The following is a 20,676-nucleotide window of genomic DNA, read 5'->3' as shown; positions in this document are numbered from 1 at the left end:
GAGGATGAAGGGGTTAAAGTGTGCGAGATTGAGAGAGGAGCACGAGTGGGAGCAGCAGGAGGAGGAGAGAGGTTATGGTTTATCCGTCTGGCGGAGGAGGAGGGTGTTCCATCCACTCTGCGTCGGACTAGCCGATCAAAAAAATAAAATGAAAATTAAAAAAAACTTTCAGTCTAAAAAAAAAAAAAAAAATGTTTTCTAAAAGTATCACGACGCGCTCTATAATTTATTCCATGTTGACGAAATGCCCGTAAAGTTGTGCGGCGGAGAGATATAAATCAAGGCAGAAATTTCTGAAGTCATTTTGAAGCATTGAGAGACTTTGAGAGAATGAAAGATCTGACAAAACGATGCCAGAAAGAGAGGATTTATCTACAACCCCAAGTTAAAGCCAGGTTTGGAAACGGCGACGCAACTCAAATAATTTACGACTGGACGCGCAGTGGAAACAGCGTGAGCCTCGTCGTGTTGACCGGTTGGGGTCTTTCATTAGTCATATGCGACAAAATGAACGTTGCAGTCATGCAGGAACACACACACACACACACACAAAACTATCTCTCACATACACGTCCAAAAAGCTGTTCTCACTCTTTGCCGCGACCCCTGGAACACCCCCAACGCCATGGCTCTGACTGATTATATGGGAACACGGACTGAGGCCCAATGAGGTCATGTGCCTATGACGATGCCTCACAGGCACATGACTGCCCCCCGCGGCCGGCCGGCCGGCCAGCCTCGCGTGAAGGGTGACATCACCATCGGGGAGGCGACAGAAGGGGATGAAAGCTGAAGTTCGGAATTCAGCATCTATACCTTAACACAACCTCAAAGACTCTGGAGTTGGTGAGGGATCTTCTTATCTCTAGAATAAAATATGAGCGCCCACCAGTTCTCTAGGTTATGAAATCTCTAGATTCCAGAGTCTTTTGAGTCAGGACATAAAGCAGTGAGCTTCTTCGCACGTACCGACACCGAGCTCCACCATGGACCAAAGCTGGCTTTACACTGATTCCGACGAATGAAAACGAGTCACTGAAGTCCATTTATCTCTATGGATCCGTGGGATTCCGTATGCAAAATTTCCACTATAGCCCCTTTTCCATGGACAGGCTATTCCTGGATTTTCGGCCACGGTGAAGTAAACGTACTGAACGCGGCCAAGACGCGCTCCCCGGAGGCTGAATAACATAAGTGTCAGATGATTGGTTTCTCATCGCATGCACAGCCATCACGTCCGATAATTTATGTTTACAACCAACGGCGCTGTTAAAATACTTACTTCATAAGAGACAAGTTCGACAGCATTTTCCCTAATTCCACACATTTTCACCAGTCATAGTGAAATGAAATCAGCCTTTATTCCCCCCCCAACATGTATATTGATACGTCAAACAAGCAATGGGGAGCTGGGCTCAGGAGGTGGAGCGGGTTTGTCTAATAGGCGGAAGATTGCCGGTTCGATCCCCAGCCCATCCTGGTAGCGTGCCGATGTGTCCTTGAACAAGACGCTTCACCCCCTAACTGCTCCCCGGGCGCCTCTACATGGCAGCCCACTGCTCCTAGGTACGTCAGTTACTAGGATGAGTTAATGCAGAGAAATTGCAAAATTCCCCATTGTGTAATAATGTGTATAAATACGTAATAATGGCTGCTTACGTACATAAATGAACAGAGCAGCAAGAAAAAAAAAATCAAGAAACTCATAGAAATCTAAATCCTGCATCGGGAAAGAGTGCGTGGCCAAGGCTTGTATCTATGGAAATGATAACAGCTGTCGCATACACATGACGTAGACGAGCGTTGTCGCTGACGCACTCCGTCATTTATTGGCGTCAGTGTTGTAAGTAGTGTAGCTGGTGGACTTCCTGCTGCTGATTCCAGCGCCGCCCGCCATGGAAACCATAAACCGTAACCAATAAGAAGCTGGCTAATCGGTGCGTTGCGGCAGCACCTCGGCCCTCGTGGCAAAGGACGGATACCGGGGGATCCGACAGTCGGATTGGTTGTCGGATTCAGGGTAAAACAGCTTAAAAGAGGGAAGACCACCACGCTGTCCAGTTTGCTAGAAAGCCAGCAAGCAGTGCTTTAGAGCAGGACAATGTATCATGACAATTGATTAAGTGATATGAGAGCAGATATTATCTGGGATTTTCGACTTTGTAAAATTGCGATACAGTTGGATGTCTTGTGAACTTTTTAGACCGCTCTAGATGTACTGATCAATGCCTCTACCTGCTTGGTCAGATTATCCAAATAACTAATGTGGATAGTGTCAATATCTTATGAAAGCGCCAATAGTCATCACCAAAATATTGTGAATATATTGTGATGTTTGATTTGATCAATATGGTCCAAGGAACAACATATTTGACGTCTCAGAAGAGAAATGGGAAACTTCAACGGTTACACTTTGATCCAGACCCTCCAGACTAGGGGCGGGCGGTGGCCCAGGTCCCCATCGTGATCCATGCAAAGTTTGGAACCGATTGGTCCAAGGTACATATTTGATGGGAAATAAAGTTCCCACAAAAATATTAAACTGAAACAGTTACACTTTGATCCAATCATGATCCGTTTAATGATTCCTCCCTTTAAAACTAGTTCAAGTCTACAATCTGTCTGATTTAAGATGACCTTTCTGTGACCACATTTAGGTGCATTTAATAGCCTTAGTCTAGTAAGTACACAGATAATTAGATAAGTGGTTAGGTTGGCTCCATCCCATTGGAACCTTCAGCGTTTAGGTGCAGTCTCCCTCTAGTACTGGGATATCGTCATACGTATATTTTGTTTTTCATTTTCCTCCTAACTTCCTAACCAGGAGTAAAGTTTCAAGTTCAGGTTTATTTGTCATTTGTAATAAATGCATTGGAATTTGCATTGGGAGTCATAGAAGTATAAGGGGTCAGTGGCATTAGGTGCAATTTGTTAAAAAATTGTATATAGAAGGAGGAACTTACATAAGGTAGTCACACATAAACAGCAATGTTCTTAAATTATATAACGTTATTTAAACTAGGAAACACATGATGTCCATTTCAAAATATGAGTTGTTCTTGATCGCCTCTTTAACACCTATCAAATTAGATCTCTGATAGAGAACGCAGTTTATTAACAGCACCCAAATTATCTTAAAATCTGCGAAAAACTCATTGAACTACATTTATAACAACCTCAGTAGAGCTTGAGCAATCTGTCGGAGGAAATGGGACGCCCAGCGGACGTGAACCCAGCTCGAGTTTTCCAAATGACAGCATCACCTCCAGAGAAATTCCATCATTTGGTTCCTCTCCAAATGGCTTCCCTGACGACCCAGAGAAACCCTCTCCTGGAGCCTTGGGGGCACTGAAGACCGACCCGGATTTTTATGTCTTTAATAACTCAGAGGTGCTAAGGGGTGGGGTCGGGGGGGGGTCATGGAAAAGCCGACCCGATCAAAAATATATTTTTAAAGGATTCCAGGACTTGAGCTATTAACATCTCAAGGCTGCCGAAACCTTTCACTTTGAGCGGATGTGGTGGTTTCCTTCTGAATGAACGAGGTTATGATACGAATGAAAATGGATCTGCGGCTGAAGGGAACTTTCTGGAGAAAAACCAAGCGCATCCTGCCGGTGATACGACACACACTCACAGACAAACATGCAAAAATACACCCACAGAGATTGGTTTCCTGAGTTGAAAGCTTGAAGGAGAAGTGAAAGCTACCAGGACACACACAACGTCTTGTGACGGACTAATGCGCGCGCACGCACGTACGCACACGCACACACACACACACACACACACACAGTTCATGACATGTCACATAATTTTCAAGCTTCGTTTGTTTGTTGAATGAGCTCAAGGTTTTGTTGTCACTCTCATCGTTCTTTGCCTGGAACCGTACCGAGAATCCTGTGCCGACTGTCAACCTTCAAACAAACAAAAGGGAGTTACACAGGGACAGGAGGGGACAATGGTAGATATGTAAAAGTACGGTCGTTTTAGTTTTGATTGCTACATCATGTAACAACAGGGCCCGATACTAACTTTTAGAAGTGGTTGCCAAGTTGGCAACCGTACATCTGGTTTTGGTTGCCGAGACTGACAAAGTTGTTGCCAAATTTTAATCGTTTTATAACTGAGAGAGATCAATCAATTTCCGAGCATGGGGCTGGTTGACAACGAGGCAACCGCACCGCAAGATGGTTGACTGTCAGGTTGCCCAGGGCAACGGTTACTGTTGAGCCCCGTGTCAGACCGCCGTCCCATTTCCCAAATCAATAGAATATAAATAATATTTTATGAATTATTCTATGTTTGTCCAGTGGGAAAACACTGGCCACGGATGACGTCACATCCCAACAGAGGATAAAACTCACGATAGGAATATGAAGTACAATAAGAAGCGCAGCAGTTTCAAGCAGCACAGTTTACAAGAGAAAGAACCGAGACGTGATCTCATTTTATAGTCGAGTGGTTCAAAATCTGTCAAACTCTCCAGAAAAATCTGACAAAGTCACCAAATCAGCTGGAAACTTTATTAAGTGCTTCTTGGAAAAAATAAATCAGCAACTATCAAGAGGTTTGACTCGCCTGAACAGTATGCTGCTTTGGAGGACACAAAGTGGGCGGCAGAGAGAGAGAGTGAGAGAAGGCGAGAGTGAGAGAGAGGGAGAGAAAGAGAGGTGGAAAAAAAAAGTGGGCGAGAGACAGGGGAAGACAAGCAACCATCACCGAGGGGAGGAAAGGCAAAAATAAAAAAGAAAGAAAGAAACGTGCCAGACAGATTTCCAGACAGACATTTAAGAGTGTGGGGTCAGTGTGTGTGTGTGTGTGTGGGGGGTGGGGGTGGCCAGGCTACAGATGCAGCGGAGCAGATAGGCATCCGCACTGTGCATCTGTCACAGCGTCTCCAGCAGAACAGACCACCACAGGAACCCCCCCCCCCCCCCCGAACACACACACACACACACACACACACACACACACACACACACACACACACACAAACACACACACACACACACACACACACACACACACACACACACACACACACACACACACACGCCAAAGTTAGTAATCTAGGTGGAATTGGGGTCATGGTAAAACACCATTTAGATCTAATATCACAACAGGGTATATAGGACTGGGTGATATATCCTCATAATATCAATATCTTGATATGAGACTAGATATCGCCTGGGATTTTGGTTATCATGATATAGTTTAATGTTGTCTTGAAGGCTGCGTTACAGTACTGAACTGCATAGACTGGTTGGGTCAGTATATCCAAATTACTAATGATATTAGAAAATATTTCTATCTTATTCAAAAAGGCCAATAGCCATCCCCCTTATCTTTGTCAAATTATCGACATCGAGGTACGCGTCAGAAACAATTATGTGATGTTTGATATTGATCACTTTATCAATTTAATTCCGGCCATTTTTTGCCGTATTTCCCAATAGATCGAAATCTGAATGAAACGTTCTATTACAGCATGCTTAACCACCACAGTTGTGTGGATTTTTTTTTTTTTTTTTCATCCTTTCAGGGCTTATTCTCCCAAGCAACAGAGGAGGTTGTATGTACACACCCTGCATGTGTGTGTGTGTGTGTGTGTGCATCACTGCTTTAGTGCACGTGAGCGTGGTCATGTGTCTGCACGTCATGCACTACGTTTCCAGTCGAATAGCCTTCCTAACAGTGCGACCCTGCAGGACCCGGCACTTAACTGCCCTAAAAATCCCCCGCAGGACCTTGCAGGGTTTTTGGCTGCCTAAGCTACTGCCAGAGTAAAAAAAAGAAAAAAATAAATAAAATAAAGATATTTATCCAAAAATATTTTAATTCCTCCCCTCTCTCTCTGGGGTAAACAGGCGAGCAAGAGAGAAATGGGAACACTTGTGGGATACACCGAGAGGAACGAGCGGAACAAAACATCACCACACAATGACCAGCAGAAGGGACACACAGTCGCACAGAGATGCATACAGAAGCCCTGACACACACACACACACACACACACACACACACACACACACACACACACACACACACACACACACACACACACACACACACACACACACACACACACACACACACACACACACTCTACAGTGCATAGAAGCACAGCGGCCGGCGCGGGGACGCAGACTGGAGCAGTTTTGTTCTCTGCCTTTCAGCTGCTCCGGAAAGAAAAAAGAAAAGGATAAAAAAAAAAAAAAAAAAAAAAAGAAGTGTGTCATATTTCTGGCGGTCCAAACCATCAGACAAATGGAGGGGTCGCTGCGGGCGCAGCGAGCTGGCGCAACATGAATGAAGCAGAGGACACATCAAAAGGTGCTGGGGCCCTTCCACAGCACCCCCCTCCACCCCCGCCTCCTTTTTCTAAACCACCGCTTGGCTGTTCCAGGCAATAAGCAAACCCTTAATTTTCCCCGCTGAGCGCCACGCGCAAAGGCAAGCAAGCGTGCACACACACACACACACACACACACACACACACACACACACACACACACACACACACACACACACACACACACACACACACACACACACACACACACACACACACACACACACACACACACACACTAAATGCAAACTAGTGAACACGTACATTTGCCAAAAAGCAAAACAACATATGTAATGTAAAAAGTATACACACACACACACACACACACACACACACACACACACACACCCTAACTGAAGTATACTGTCTGCCACATACAAAAACACAATTGGACCCACATACACACAAAACACACACACACACACGCACAACAGTACACATGCTATATATAACCCCAGAGCAGAACCACAGGGGCCATCAACTTTCTCTGTTCTCCAAATGAGGACCAAACATTCGTGGAGAAGGGTGATTTTCAGTTTAGACGAGAATAGTAAAACTCAAATTGAAAGTGTGGGAAGGGGGGAAAAATGCTGCAGGGGTTGGTGTGCGGGCTCACCTTGTTAGTCGCTGTGGCTGAGGGCGCTCCCCAAACTTCCTGCAAAAGACACAAAAAGGAACACGCAAACATCAGACGGCTTGCTATCGGCCTCAAATACACAGAGTCAACATCGCCTCCACACCTGGGTGTGCTGCGCACACACACACACACACACACACACACACACACACACACACACACACACACACACACACACACACACACACACACACACACACACACACACACACACACACACACACACTGTTGTGTGTTTCTAGCGTGTGCGACATGTGTTGGTGTGTATGTGTGTTAGGCAGGATGTAGCAGGTGTTAAGACACTGAACTTTGTTTCAACCCATTCACACGCCGGCCTTCACCATCACCTCAGGAGCGCGGCAAGCGCTACTCTCAGAGTTGGGGTGTTTATCTCCCAAGATTAATGCCTAAAACGTGCTGACGGGTCTAAAGCGAGGGCACCCAAACAAAAGAAAAGTGTTTGAAGCTATTGAAGCATATTCGATTGCAGCCATCGCAATGACCTTTTCCCTCATTGGTCTAATAATGAAGTTGTGACGTCTGTGTAGAAAAAGGGATTGACTGCAGATCTGTGTGTGTAATATATAACCACATGTATAACGCAACTTTGAAACAAAAAAATAAAACTATTATTCCCATCTTCATTTGACTTCATAATTTCCAGTTCAAGCTGAAGGCAGATTGCCTTCGATCTTTGCATTTGACCGCGGTAAGTGATTAAGGATTATCAGAGAACGATACGCTGCTACAGTGTTTGTCCTCGATAGGTCAGAATTAGCATAAAAGCTTCCTTATCCACGGAGAAAAGTAAAGTGTCGGGGAATGTTCCACTACGGTGTGCGTACACGTTGATGACTCCACATATGGGGGGGGGGGTTGTACATTAACAGGCATGGACGCCTTTGCCGGCGTTGAAGAAGCGCACACTAGGCTTCTGGTTTTATTTATGGTGGCGTGGATAACACTAAATCATCAAAAATTTGCTGAAACGCTGGGCTCCACACGCATCCGAACGAGTAAAAGAAGACATAATTTAACCCCTGGGCCACACCAGAGGTGACACGTCGGCGGCGCAAAAGCGTCACGTCATTTTGTCGATTCGCTCACACCGGGTCCGTCTTCGTTTCGTCTACGACACGCCAGCGAAAGCGGCACTCTTCTGACTTTCTATCACTGGAAGTACAAATTGTGGAATGCACCAACCTTTAATGGGTGAAAGTGAATCTTTGCTTTCGTTTTCAACCCCTTGCTTCTCATTTCATTCGCATTCGGAGTCTGTTTGTTTATGAACCTTGCTGGATGAGTTCCTGAGATTAGCTTGGTTATATTTCAAATTTGCAGAGATTATACAGAGCTTGACAGGCACTCGGACCCAGAGACATATCTGAGGTGCCCTTGGGTACCTGACTGAATTAACGCAAATAGCATTATTATTTAAAAAAAAAAAAAAAAAAAAGCTGCTTGACAGTCCTCACTTTCATTGCGCCACGGGGTTTGTTTTACCCTCTGACTCGCACGTGTGAGCCGATCTGCCAGGCCGAGCACATCTGGTACCTTCACTGGTAGCAGGGGGCCGTGGCTCCGGGGAAGAGGGTCCGGGGGAGCCATGGACTGAGCGCTCGATGCAGTGGTGAGGTCTGTGCAACTGGCGCTGTAACCTAGGAGTACATTATATTTGCAACCACTTCGGGTGGTTCCATTTTTTTTTTCCTCCAAAATATGGCTGGTAAAAACTAACAATAATATAACAATAGGTGGGGTCTTTTGAATGGCAATAGTTTGCTTGTAGTGAACTATTTTTATGAGCAGATGCTACTGCATGTCAATCTATTATTTTATTTAGTAAGAAGTTGTGTAATAAGCTTTGAAGGCATACATGAGCGATCACCCCGCCGGGGAGTTAATTTGCGATAATGAACGGCTGGCTGCACATTATCCCTGAATGGATTTGCTGGTTGATGAAATGATGGTCCTACCTGACATTGATGGATGAACTCCAGTTGAACAACAAATGACATAGAAACATGCCTCCTATTATGGATGAAATATTGGTTTGTGTGAACCGTTCGGTTCACCTCGGTTAAGTGCCCCCATTCCCAGAAGCCCCTAGCCTTTTGTCAAGATGTCTAGCATTGTTACCTACACGGATGTTAAATAACGCGCTGATGTCCAGTAATGTGATTGTGGGAAGCAAACGGGATGGGCACTTTGGAGGCTTTTCATGTTCAAACTGTAACGTACGAACTATCAGGGCAGTCACTACATAAAAGGCTTTTTGTAACAGAGACACGTTTCCCAGTTGCGACCGAGACCAGAGCAGCTTCTTAACCCCACTCCGCAGTTGAGGAAGTTCCCTTTCACACACAAACACACAAGTTCAGGTCATTCACTCAACAGGCACTTCTGCTTTTTGCCCTTGATATATATTTTTTTGAATCCAGTCGTAGGGAAGTTCTCAGGAGAGGCAGAGAGAAACATAAAGAGAGATGAGGGCAGAGCCGCACAGCATGGAGTCAAGAAATCAGTGAACTCGTCATCACCCTTCTGGCACTACTTTCATCGCCCGTCCGGAGGTTCTGAACCCAACCATGATGTCTGTATGTGCATGCATGGTGACGGTGCCCGTCTGTGTTTTTGGGTCACGGGCGGCAGGTGACGAGCCAACATCCGACAAGTCATCGAGGAACCGTGCGAGCGAAGTGCCAAAGCTTGTCGCATAATCCGAGTCACTTTTGGAGAAGTCGGTCGCGCTCGCACGCCATCCCATCTCACAGGCCGTGAATAAGATATTTACACGCAGGGAACGTTTGACAAAGAACTGATTAGAAATGTGGATGTTATGGCCAACCAGGTAGATAAAAACAGCTAGAACCGTCTATGATGTTTCAAAACCGCATCTCTTTAACGTAGCACGACCTTAAAGACAACATTTAACTATATGATGATATTACAATTTACCCAAATTCAAGACGATATCTAGTACAATATCACGATATTGATATCGCGATATATCGCCCAGCCCTGAATCCTGAATGCTTTTTTTCGCGGATATGCTTTACAATATTAACAAAAAAAACCCCATTCCTTTACAAACCTGCTCCGTCTCCTCTATAATAACACGGTCTCTGACGTGATATTTCAGGCAAGGTGACATGGAGTGAGAGAATGAAGGGGACAAATAACCGCTCAGATAGAAACAGAGGGATGGGTTATGCCATAAGAATCCAAGGATGGATAGAAAGGAGAAGAAGGAAACATTGAGATAGAAAGAAAGAAATAGAAAGACAGGAAGGGATGGTAAATGAGAGAGAGAGAACGAGAGAGAGAGAGATGGGGAGAGAGAGGAGCGTGTGAGATAAAAGAAAGATATGGAGAGCAGGGGGGAGAGAGGGATGGTGAAAAAGTGTAGGGAAAAACAGACAAGAGAGAGAGAGAGAGAGAGCCGGGAAAGGGGGAGTAGAGGTGGAATAATTAAAGAGGAGGGCAATCAATAAGGTTCCCACAGTGAAACCCTGATGCCTCAACTGGATAATGGATTCAAGCCCCTTCTCTCTCTCTCTCTCTCTCTCTCTCTCTCTCTCTCTCTCTCTCTCTAAACCTCGGCCTCCTTTTCACACTACGGAGGCGGGGTGGGGGTGTGATGGTTGGAGGAGTGAGAGTGGGGTTGGGGGGGGATACAGTGAAGGGGAAGATAAAAGAATACTAAAAAGTAGCAGCAAGGGGATGGGGTGTGTGTGTGTGTGTGTGTGTGTGTGTGTGTGCGGCGGTGGGGGTTTTGGTGAAAGGATGAAGGAGGCAGAGAATTTGGGAAGCCTGGAGGCAAAAAGCATCCTGATAGTCATCGCTGCACTTTCCTGTTACCTGAATTAACATTGCCCGTTACTACCATAGTACATATAGTAGGGTAAGTAGTAGTATACAGTATGTGCAGCGAACTGCCCAAATTCGATCAAATAATTCAAATCAAAACGTTATCGTGGAAAAGTTAAACCAGTTGACTCTAACTTCCAAACTACTTATTGACTGTTTCAACTGATTCACTGATCAGTTGCCCTATACTTACTGCTGCGCAATACACTGCAATAAAACTGTGAAACCATTGTAGAACATAATTACTTATTAATAACATTGTAATTATTTAGACCTACTCATCCATTCTCCTCCACGGCCATATTATCGTATACACATTTACTCATCCCGTACACGATATCCATCCATATTTGTGTTTCATACCCACAGCCATACTAACAACCACACTGGCAATTGGCCTCTGCTATAGGCATTTAACTTAATTTATCATCAGCTTTTTTAAGACTGTTAGGCTTTTTTTATGCCAGTTGTTGGTAAAGCAATGCCCAAAGCTTGCCACAAAAACTGTATCTACAAATGAAAATGTACTTAACAGATTTGAGAAGGTTAAAACAAACTACTGATACTGTCGCCCTCTGCAAACACGCAGGATCAATCAGGCCACACGACGCAGCTTTAACTTATCTAAGCAAGACGTGTCACACCATAGGCACACGACACGACTTTCTGTATTGAGATCGGGAATCTTGTGGTCTTGTGGTTTTCACACTACATGAATGATCAGCGACACACACTACACGATCTTTCACCAGGAGGAATCCCAGACTAGGCTGTCGGGTCTCCAAACTACGTTTTGTCGAGAAATTAAGCGATACCATGCGTGAGACAGGATTATTATTATGGTTCTTTTTTTATACACCGCGTTCCAAATTATTATGCAGATTGGATTTGAGTGTCCTAAACATTACATCTTTTGTTTTTCAATTAAACTCATGGATGGTATTGAGTCTCAGGGCTCTTTGGATCACTGAAATCAATCTCAATCTCAATTATTAAGCAGGCCACAGGTTTCAAGCAATATGGGAAAGAAAAGGGATCTCTCTGCTGCCGAAAAGCGTCAAATAGTGCAATGCCTTGGACAAGGTATGAAAACATTAGATATTTCACAAAAACGTAAGCGTAGTCATCGTACTGTGAAGAGATTTGTGGCTGTTTCAGAGCACAGACGGGTTGGTGCAGATAAAGGCATAATGAGGAAGGTTTCTGCCAGACAAATTCATGGGATTAAGAGAGCAGCTGCTAAAATGCCATTACAAAGCAGCAACCAGGTATTTGAAGCTGCTGGTGCCTCTGGAGTCCCACGAACCTCAAGGTGTAGGATCCTCCAGAGGCTTGCAGTTGTGCATAAACCTGCTATTGGGCCACCCCTAACCAATGCTCACAAGCAGAAACGGTTGTAGTGGGCCCAGAAATACATGAAGACTCATTTTCAAACAGTCCTGTTTACTGATGAGTGCCATGCAGCCCTGGATGGTCCAGATGGATGGAGCAGTGGATGGTTGGTGGATGGCCACCATGTCCCAACAAGGCTGCCACGTCAGCAAGGAGGTGGCGGAGTCATGTTTTGAGCCGGAATCATGGGGAGAGAGCTGGTAGGCCCCTTTAGCGTCCCTGAAGGTGACTTTCTGACTGACCACTTTCTTCCATGGTAGAAAAAGAAGAAGGGTGCCTTCCGTAGCAAAATCATCTTCATGCATGACAATACAGCATCTCATGCTGCAAAGAATACCTCTGTGTCATTGGCTGCTATGGGCATAAAAGGAGAGAAACTCATGGTGTGGCCCCCATCCTCCCCAGACCTCAACCCTATTGAGAACCTTTGGAGCATCCTCAAGCAAAATATCTGAGGGTGGAGGCAGTTGGCATCAAAACAGCAGCTCTGGGAGGCTGTTCTGACGTCCTGCAAAGAAATTCAAGCAGAAACTCTCCAAAAACACACAGGTTCAATGGATGCAACAATTGTGAAGGTGATATCAAAGAGGGCTCCTATGTTAACAAGTAACTTGGCCTGTTAAGATGTTTTTGATTGAAATAGCTTTTGATTTCAGTAAATATGACCTCCTAATGCTGCAAATTCAACAAATGACCATTTTCAGTTCTTTACACCCTATAAAATGTTTTGAAACTCTGTTGTGCCTAATAATTTGGAATGTGCATTTTCACTTTTTTTTTTTTTTTTTTTTTTTAAATACTGTTATCATTGGGAGGTTTGTTCAATAACATTTAAATTATACCCTGACGGTTGATGACTTGAAAATTATACTGACTGTCATTTGCATCGACTATTTAGGAAAATCTGAGCAAAATATAATTTGCATAATAATTTGTAACGCGGCTTATATTCTTGATCACTTTAAAGAGCCAAATAAAAGCAGTAAAATAGGTATGTTGTGTGTTTCTGGCTGCTGCTCCGTGCACTCCCTCTCTCCTTCTCGACCCGCTCCGTGTCTGCTCTCATTGGCTGACGTTCGTGGCGTCACTCCCGAACCGAGCCCCACGACGACCAGATATAACACCTGCGTGACCTCTCGGCGAGCGGTCGGATCGCGACGCGAGCAGCTCACACCGCACGCTCTGCCGCTCACGGGAGCGAACTTTGATTTTCGATCACCAAAAAACCTGTCGGCAAGCGAAAAATCAAGCCAGAACCACAGTCTGAATTTGACATACAGACACACCGATAGTTCCGAATAATAACTATTTGCCAGATATACAACTGTCCCCGCCCCCCTGGTGGGATGTTTATAGGGTTGGGTACCAAAACCCAGTGCCACTATGACACCTGTTCCTCTACGATCGTATCTACCGGACTGAATCAACGCAGATTTCAGTGCCTCAATTTAGTGCCATGCCCGAGCTGCTGATTGAAATATCCATCCTCCGGTGCTCCTAAACCACACGCGCCTTTAAACATAACTGTTTGGAGCGCCGCTTGAAATCCACGCGCCGCCGCTTTCCTGTCCTGCCGCCCTCCGAACTTTTGTTCGGGAGCCAAACAGCAGCGGTGTTCGTCAATGTCACATTATGGTCGATTGCTTAGCCAATCATATAAAAACAGGCGGGTGGTAACATTTTTCAGTACCAGTAACGTCCAGTTCATACAACTGTCAGATATTTGTTAACATTTGAAAAGTAATTAAGGACAAATGGGTTTAGTTCATTAAAAAAAAGCTCTAAAATAGTCTACTAACGCGATTTGAGTCCTGGTAACACGCAGAATAACTAATACAAGGATACACTTGTTGCGTGTTACGACTTTATCCTTAAAATGAGAAGGTGGCTGTCTACTTCCTGTAGTCCAGAGTCCTGCCTCACTATGTCTCTGTGGAATGAAATCACTCCGTGTGAAAGTTCCCAACAACACTGTTCCATTCAACCTGTTCCATCTCCAGATGAAACACTGCATGTCCCCTAGAGACAGTTCAGCAATTTTTTTTTTTTTTTTTTTTTTAACTTTCGGGATTAAAATAAAACGGCCACGATTCGGATCTGTTTCTCTGGAGCTGCAAGCGAACTCCATGTGTGAGGTCACAAACACGGAATGCGTTTCTGTCTGTTTGACTTCTCCAGTTTGGGTGTTAGGACTGGCTCGAATGCCGCAAAACAAGGAGTTACACAGCACCGGGTTAGAGGCGAACAGAATGTGTTAATATTTACAAAAATGGCAAAAGAATAAAATATCAAACCAAACACTCCGCCAACTTCAAGCAGGTAAGACACACACACACACACACACACACACACACACACACACACACACACACACACACACACACACACAGTAACCATTACAAAGCAATGTCAGAGGGTCCAAAACTACGTAGCTCGCAAGGTGAGAATAGACGACAAATCTACAACTAAGACAAATCTACAACTTGCACATATATAGCAAATTGGATGATGATGTCACAAAGCGTCTTACTCCACCAACTCGTCTCGCTTCACCACCCGACCGGAGGTTTTCGAACGTTGGCGTGTTGGCGATGTACAAACGTTTGGCTACGACTAATATTAATTCAGGTCTTTTTTCATTAGAATTTACAGTCCATTCATGCTATTTGAACACAGGTACAAACGAGGGGTGTTAAGATGCGCTGACTCAACGACCTGTCTCTGTGTTCTCCCTGTCAAACAGTAAAATAAATAAAATCAAAAATTTTCCCTCTTTTGGTTTTGTTTTTCAAAACAGCCTATTCAAAACGTTCAAAATTAATAAAAAAAAAAAAACGAACTGTATTGTTTTCCGAATTTGGAGAGGAAGCGAGTGTGCGAGTGTCTGTGACGGTGACACCACCGTGACACCACCTGTGTGCGCTGCAGGACTTTCGCTTTGTCACCTTGCGCATGGCAACTTCGCATAAGATTCGGAGGGTCGCATATGGAACGAAGGATCCCACCTCGGTGGATCCCCACACCACCGCCGCCGCCTGGTCCACTGAGCGTATATTTACTCATTTATAGATTTACATTCATTTATGTAGTCATTGCATCGTGTTTTTATTTCAGGATTTATTTCATGGGCATATTTATTTTTACATGCATGCTACGTCCACATACATCCTCTTTGTGCGCGCAAGTGAATGAGCTCCGTGCGCTGCTGCTCCGTCTGTCGCTCTCAGGCGCGAGGGGAGCACAACAGGTGACTTCGGCTGGACTGCCCCTTGCCCTGTCTATTCCGGTATTATCATGAATGTGTGAAAAGGCGCAAAACTGAAATGTTCGGGGATGTAGCTGCATGTGCGAAAACTGTGTAAAACTCAGTAGCGGTGCCGGAAAGGTTATCCTAGTAATTTACCAGGAACTATGGAAATAAAAAAATCTAATCCTGACCTTAAAACAGAAAGTCTAATCGAATCTTGGATTTGGAGAATCGCGACGCCCCTAGCACAAATGTGAGGTTAGTGCAACTTTTCGGCGGAAACCAAATAAAGGTTGACTATTAAAAATACTGAACAGGTGGTTGCCAAAGGGGGCCAGAGACCACAAAATGGTTGCCAATTGACTCAATCTGGTTGCCGAGGACAACCGTTACCGTTGAGACCTGTACATACATTTATACATAAAAAGGGGTGTCACAATTCTCAAAATCGATTTGACCTGATTCGACTTTCGATTTAAACTTTTTTTTTCCCCCAGCACTGCACTATGCCATTGTCAGACTATAGAGTCTCTATTTGTTAACAAAAACACTCAAATAACTTTTATTTGAATTATTTATTTAAAATGTATAAATAAACAAAAACTTGACAACAGCTAAGAGCTTTAGAAAAACTAGACTTTAGAATAATAAACAATTACTTATTACACTACTTTTGAGTTACTCACCAAAATAAGTGCAGAAAAACAAATGCTATTTTTGCCAGAGGGGAACACTGGTGGTTAAAGCCAAATTACTACCTGCGGCTCCGCAGCTCCGATCAGAGCGATTTTTCCTCCAAACAAAGCAAATAAAAAAAATCGAGATGTTTAATTTACTCGTTTTCCTGCTGCTGCTCTACGGTGGAGCAGATCACAGCTCACTCCTGAAAAACACGCGCCGGTGGTTGGGAACCTCTGCACTAGAGGACATTCCCCCAGTGACGGTCGGGTTTTTTTCCTCCAGTTTCATCGCCACATCTGCGTTATTACTGGACATCTGTTCACTGTGCAACAAACTGCATGAACTTATATTGAACTTTATTGTTATTTTTTTTGTAATATTTGGATTTCGTCCCTGCAGTCCTAGTGCCAGGTGGGCGGGTGCAGTGTGCATTGAGGGATGTAGTGCCTCCAAAGCTGATTCACAGCTCTCCCAACTCGGAACCAAATTTCATGAGACCGCCCCAATATAGCACCACGCACCACACACACACACACACACACACACACACACACACACACACACACACACACACACACACACACACACACACACACACACACACACACACACACACACACACACACACACACACACACACACACACACACGATATTGTGTAGGTCCCCCTTGTGCCTCCAAAACAGCTGAGACATGGACCTCTGAAGGCACAAGACCTCTGAAGGTGTCCTGTGGTATCTGGCACCAAGACGTGAGCAGCAGATCCTTTAAGTCCTGTAGTTTCGAGGTTGGGCCCTCATGAATCGGGCTTGTTGTTCCAGCACATCCCACAGATGCTCGATTGGATTAAGATCTGGGGAATTTGGATTCCAAGTCAACACCTTGAACTCTTTGTCATGTTCCTCAAACCATTCCTGAACATGTTTTGCAGTGTGGCGGGATGCATTATACTGCTGAAAGAGGCCACTGCCATCAGGGAATACTGTTATGTTTGAAGGGGTGTACTTGGTCTCCAACTACGTTTAGGCTGGTAGTATGTGTCAAAGTTACATCCACATGAATGCCAGGACCCAAGGTTTCCCAGCACAACATTGCTCAGAGCATCACGCTGCCTTCGCCGGCTTGCCTTCTTCTCATAGTGCATCCTGGTGCCATCTCTTCCGCAGGGAAACGACGCACTCGCATCCAGCCATGCACATAATGCAAAAGAAAACATGGTTCGTCAGACCAGACTACCTTCTTCCATAGCTTCATGGTCTAGTTCTGATGCTCACGTGCCTATTGTAGGCGCTTTAAGGTGGACAGGGGTCCGCATGGACACTGTGACCGGTCTGCAGCTACGCAGCCCCATACGCAGCAAGCTGTGATGCACTGTGTTCTGACACCTTTCTATCAGTTTATATAGCCCGTATTAACTTATTCAGCAATTTGTTCTACAGTAGCTCTCTGGGATTGGACCAGACGGGCTTCCCACAAGCTTTGCTCCCACATGCATCAATGAGCCTTGGGCGTTAATGATCCTGTCGCAGGTTCACCAGTTGTCCTTCATTGGACCACATTTGGTAGGTACTCACCACTGCATACCGGGAACACCCCACAGGGCCTGCCGTTTTGAAGATGCTCTGACCCAGTCGTCTAGCCATCACTATTTGGCCCTCGTCAAAGTCGCGGGCGGTGCGAACCGGGAGTGCATCGGTTGACTTCTGCTGGACTGCCCCTTGCCCCGTCTATTCCGGCATTACCATGGCATTTGTGAAAAGGCACAAGACTGAAATGTTCGGGGATGTAGCTGCATGTGTGAATAGTGAAACTCAGGAGCGGTATTGGAAAGGTTATCGAAAATCGAATTGTGACCTTAAAATAGAAAGTCTAATCGAATCGCAACACCCCTAGCACAATTGTAAGTTTACTGCAACTTTACCGAGGCAACCGAATAAATGTTGACTTTGATTTCAATTAGATTTGCAGTCCTTCCTTGGACCACTTTTGGGGAGGTACTAACCACTGCATACCGGAGACACCCCACAAGACCTGCCGTTTTGGAGATGCTCTGACCCAGTCGTCCAGCCATCACAATTTGGCCCTTGTCAAAGTCGCCCAGGTACTCATGATTGCCCATTTTTCCTGTTCACTTTCTGCCTATTATGTCCCACCCCTTGACAGGTGCCATTGTAGCGAGATGAGCAATGTTTTTGACCTTACCCGTCAGTGGTTTTAATGTTGTGGCTGATCCAAATAGATATATATAGAGATGGATAGATAGACCTGGAGAAATAAAGTACACATAGTGTTCCCATGTTAACTGCTTGTATTCTATGATTCTGTGGGGAATCTGACCCAGCTCCCACCAGGATCATGGTATTTCCGACAGTCTAGTTTTGTTTACGTATGCAATATGGATGCATCAATTTGAAGTGAGCACTCAGACAAATAGCAGATGCTCCTTGTAGCGTCCTAAAGAAAAAACTGTGTTGGGGGGGATCAAGGCCATCGAGATTGACCGTGGTTTGTAACTATCACTGCTGCGCTTTATGGTTAAGTAGCAGCGGCATTTGCATTTACCACATCGCACAGCATGTGTGAAAAGAGACAGAGTGAGACACAAAAAAGAGAGATGGAGAGATAGGTGGAGGTGCGAGTTCCGTGAAAAACCACCGGCTTCATTTCCTCGCACTCCCTCAGATGAGCTCACTTCTAACATGACCACGTAAACACGCTCAAGGTCGAAACTGCGATCAAGATGTGTGACAACAAACACAGGAAGCTACAAACGGTGCGGGTGCAAACAAAAATAAACGCACCAATAGCAACAGTTGCATCTGCAACCCGCTGCCAAATGGGGCTTACGGGAGCGGGATGATGGCGCTACAGAGTCTACATTACCTGGATCCACAGTGTCTGGGTACTTACACATATTTGCAATTCAACATCCTATTGCAATTGAATTGCCTGAAAAGTAAGGTGGCAACCATCTTCACGAGACATTTTGCACATGGATGATTTAATTCGTACGTAAAATAAAAGGCGTTTATGCATCGCAGGGACTATTTCATAGTTCTATGAGCCTTTGGAGGAACCCCCCCTTTTTTCTGTGTCCACACTGCAGGAACGTTCATAGATCTTAGAACTCCATTTTGAGGAACTTTTTATTAGCTCCTAATCCAGGGCAGGGACTAACCGGCACAAGCGGAAACTTCGGTGAAGTAAGTGAGCGGTGATTGGTCCGAACGCAAGTGTGCGGTCCCAGGCGCAGTGTGGACAGTCTGCCAAGTCGAGTTGCATCGCTCTGGGTGCTGACCAGCCCACGTACACTCAGGAGAAATAGAAAATAACTAATAAAATTTAAAAAAACAATACATGTATTTTTTTTTATTATAGATGTAGTTATTTCATTTATTTAACTTCATTAATTGAGTGAAAAAAAAATCTGCATGCACCGTCTCGATGCAAGCCCTTGCCTTATGAAAGTTCGAGTAAACCTTTAAATTACGTCTTGTAGATCTAATATGGGTGAACATTCAGCAACTGGATTGCTTATTTCTCACCTCAAATTTGTTCAGAAACAGACTTCAGTGGACTGATAAGGTGAAATTAAGTTACAGAGTTAGGGAACTAAGTTACAGAACTCATGCTGAAACCCCGTTCATTGGCAGACGTCACTTCAGCGTCACTTCAGAGTTCCAATGTGGTGCCAACCCAGCCGCAAAAAAAAAGCCCTTGAAGGTATCTCGTTCTCGGGGGACCTCCCCAGTTCCTCTCAGGGAGTCCCCAGAACCGCTCTGCACCAGATGCTTTTACCATAAACCAGGACCAACTGTCCCCATCTCTGGGCCGGGGGCCAAAAGAGAAAAGGGAAGCCCCTTCTAATTTGCATTCTGTCTGTTATTCTAATTGCCTTTTCCCTCCCTCCTTCTTTCCCTTCAACCTTGTCTTCTCCGGCATGCCATCACTGGTTCTTCTGGATCCAATGGGGCTGAGGGACACTGCCATTGGAGCCTATGCAAGGACTCATATTGGAGGCATGCACTATCACAAGCGGATAGACATGGGCCAAGTATTTCAGAAGGGAAAGAAAAAAAAAAAAAAAAAACAGGGCTGCACAGAACGTGAGACAGGGAGACAATTTTCAGTCCAATTTAACAATCTCCATATGTGCATAATATTTAGATACGCTGCTCCATGACTACAAAATGTTTCCAGGGAGCACATGACTCCGAGATTGGAAAACGGGGCCGCTTGCAGAGGCCGTACCAAGGCCGCGATATCGCAGGTTTCAGCTTAGAAATATACACTCACTGAGCACTTTATTAGGGACACTATACTAATACTGGGTGGGGCCTCCGTTTGCTCTCAAAACAGTCTTAATTCTTCTTGACATGAATTCCACAAGATGTTGGAAACCTCCTCTTGAGATTCTGGTCCATAGTGACATGATTGCATCATGCAATTCCTGCAGATTTGTCATCTGCATATTCATGCTGCGAATATTCCGTC

The 20,676-nt window shown here is 44.9% G+C and overlaps 1 protein-coding gene across 1 annotated transcript in view; it reads right to left on the bottom strand.

The window, feature by feature from the left end:
- Positions 1–20,676, bottom strand: part of rbpjb (recombination signal binding protein for immunoglobulin kappa J region b) — a gene marked incomplete at both ends in the record, with an annotated part of 52,923 nt that overhangs the window by 12,271 nt on the left and 19,976 nt on the right. The window contains one exon of the mRNA XM_080023248.1: positions 6,972–7,010. Coding sequence (XP_079879374.1) covers positions 6,972–7,010 — 39 coding nt within the window. The remainder of the gene's footprint in view (positions 1–6,971; positions 7,011–20,676) is intronic.

Source organism: Zeus faber (genome assembly GCF_960531495.2).
Source record: "Zeus faber genome assembly, chromosome: 22".
Classification (NCBI taxonomy): domain Eukaryota; kingdom Metazoa; phylum Chordata; class Actinopteri; order Zeiformes; family Zeidae; genus Zeus; species Zeus faber.
This window is presented reverse-complemented; position numbering and strand designations above follow the sequence as displayed.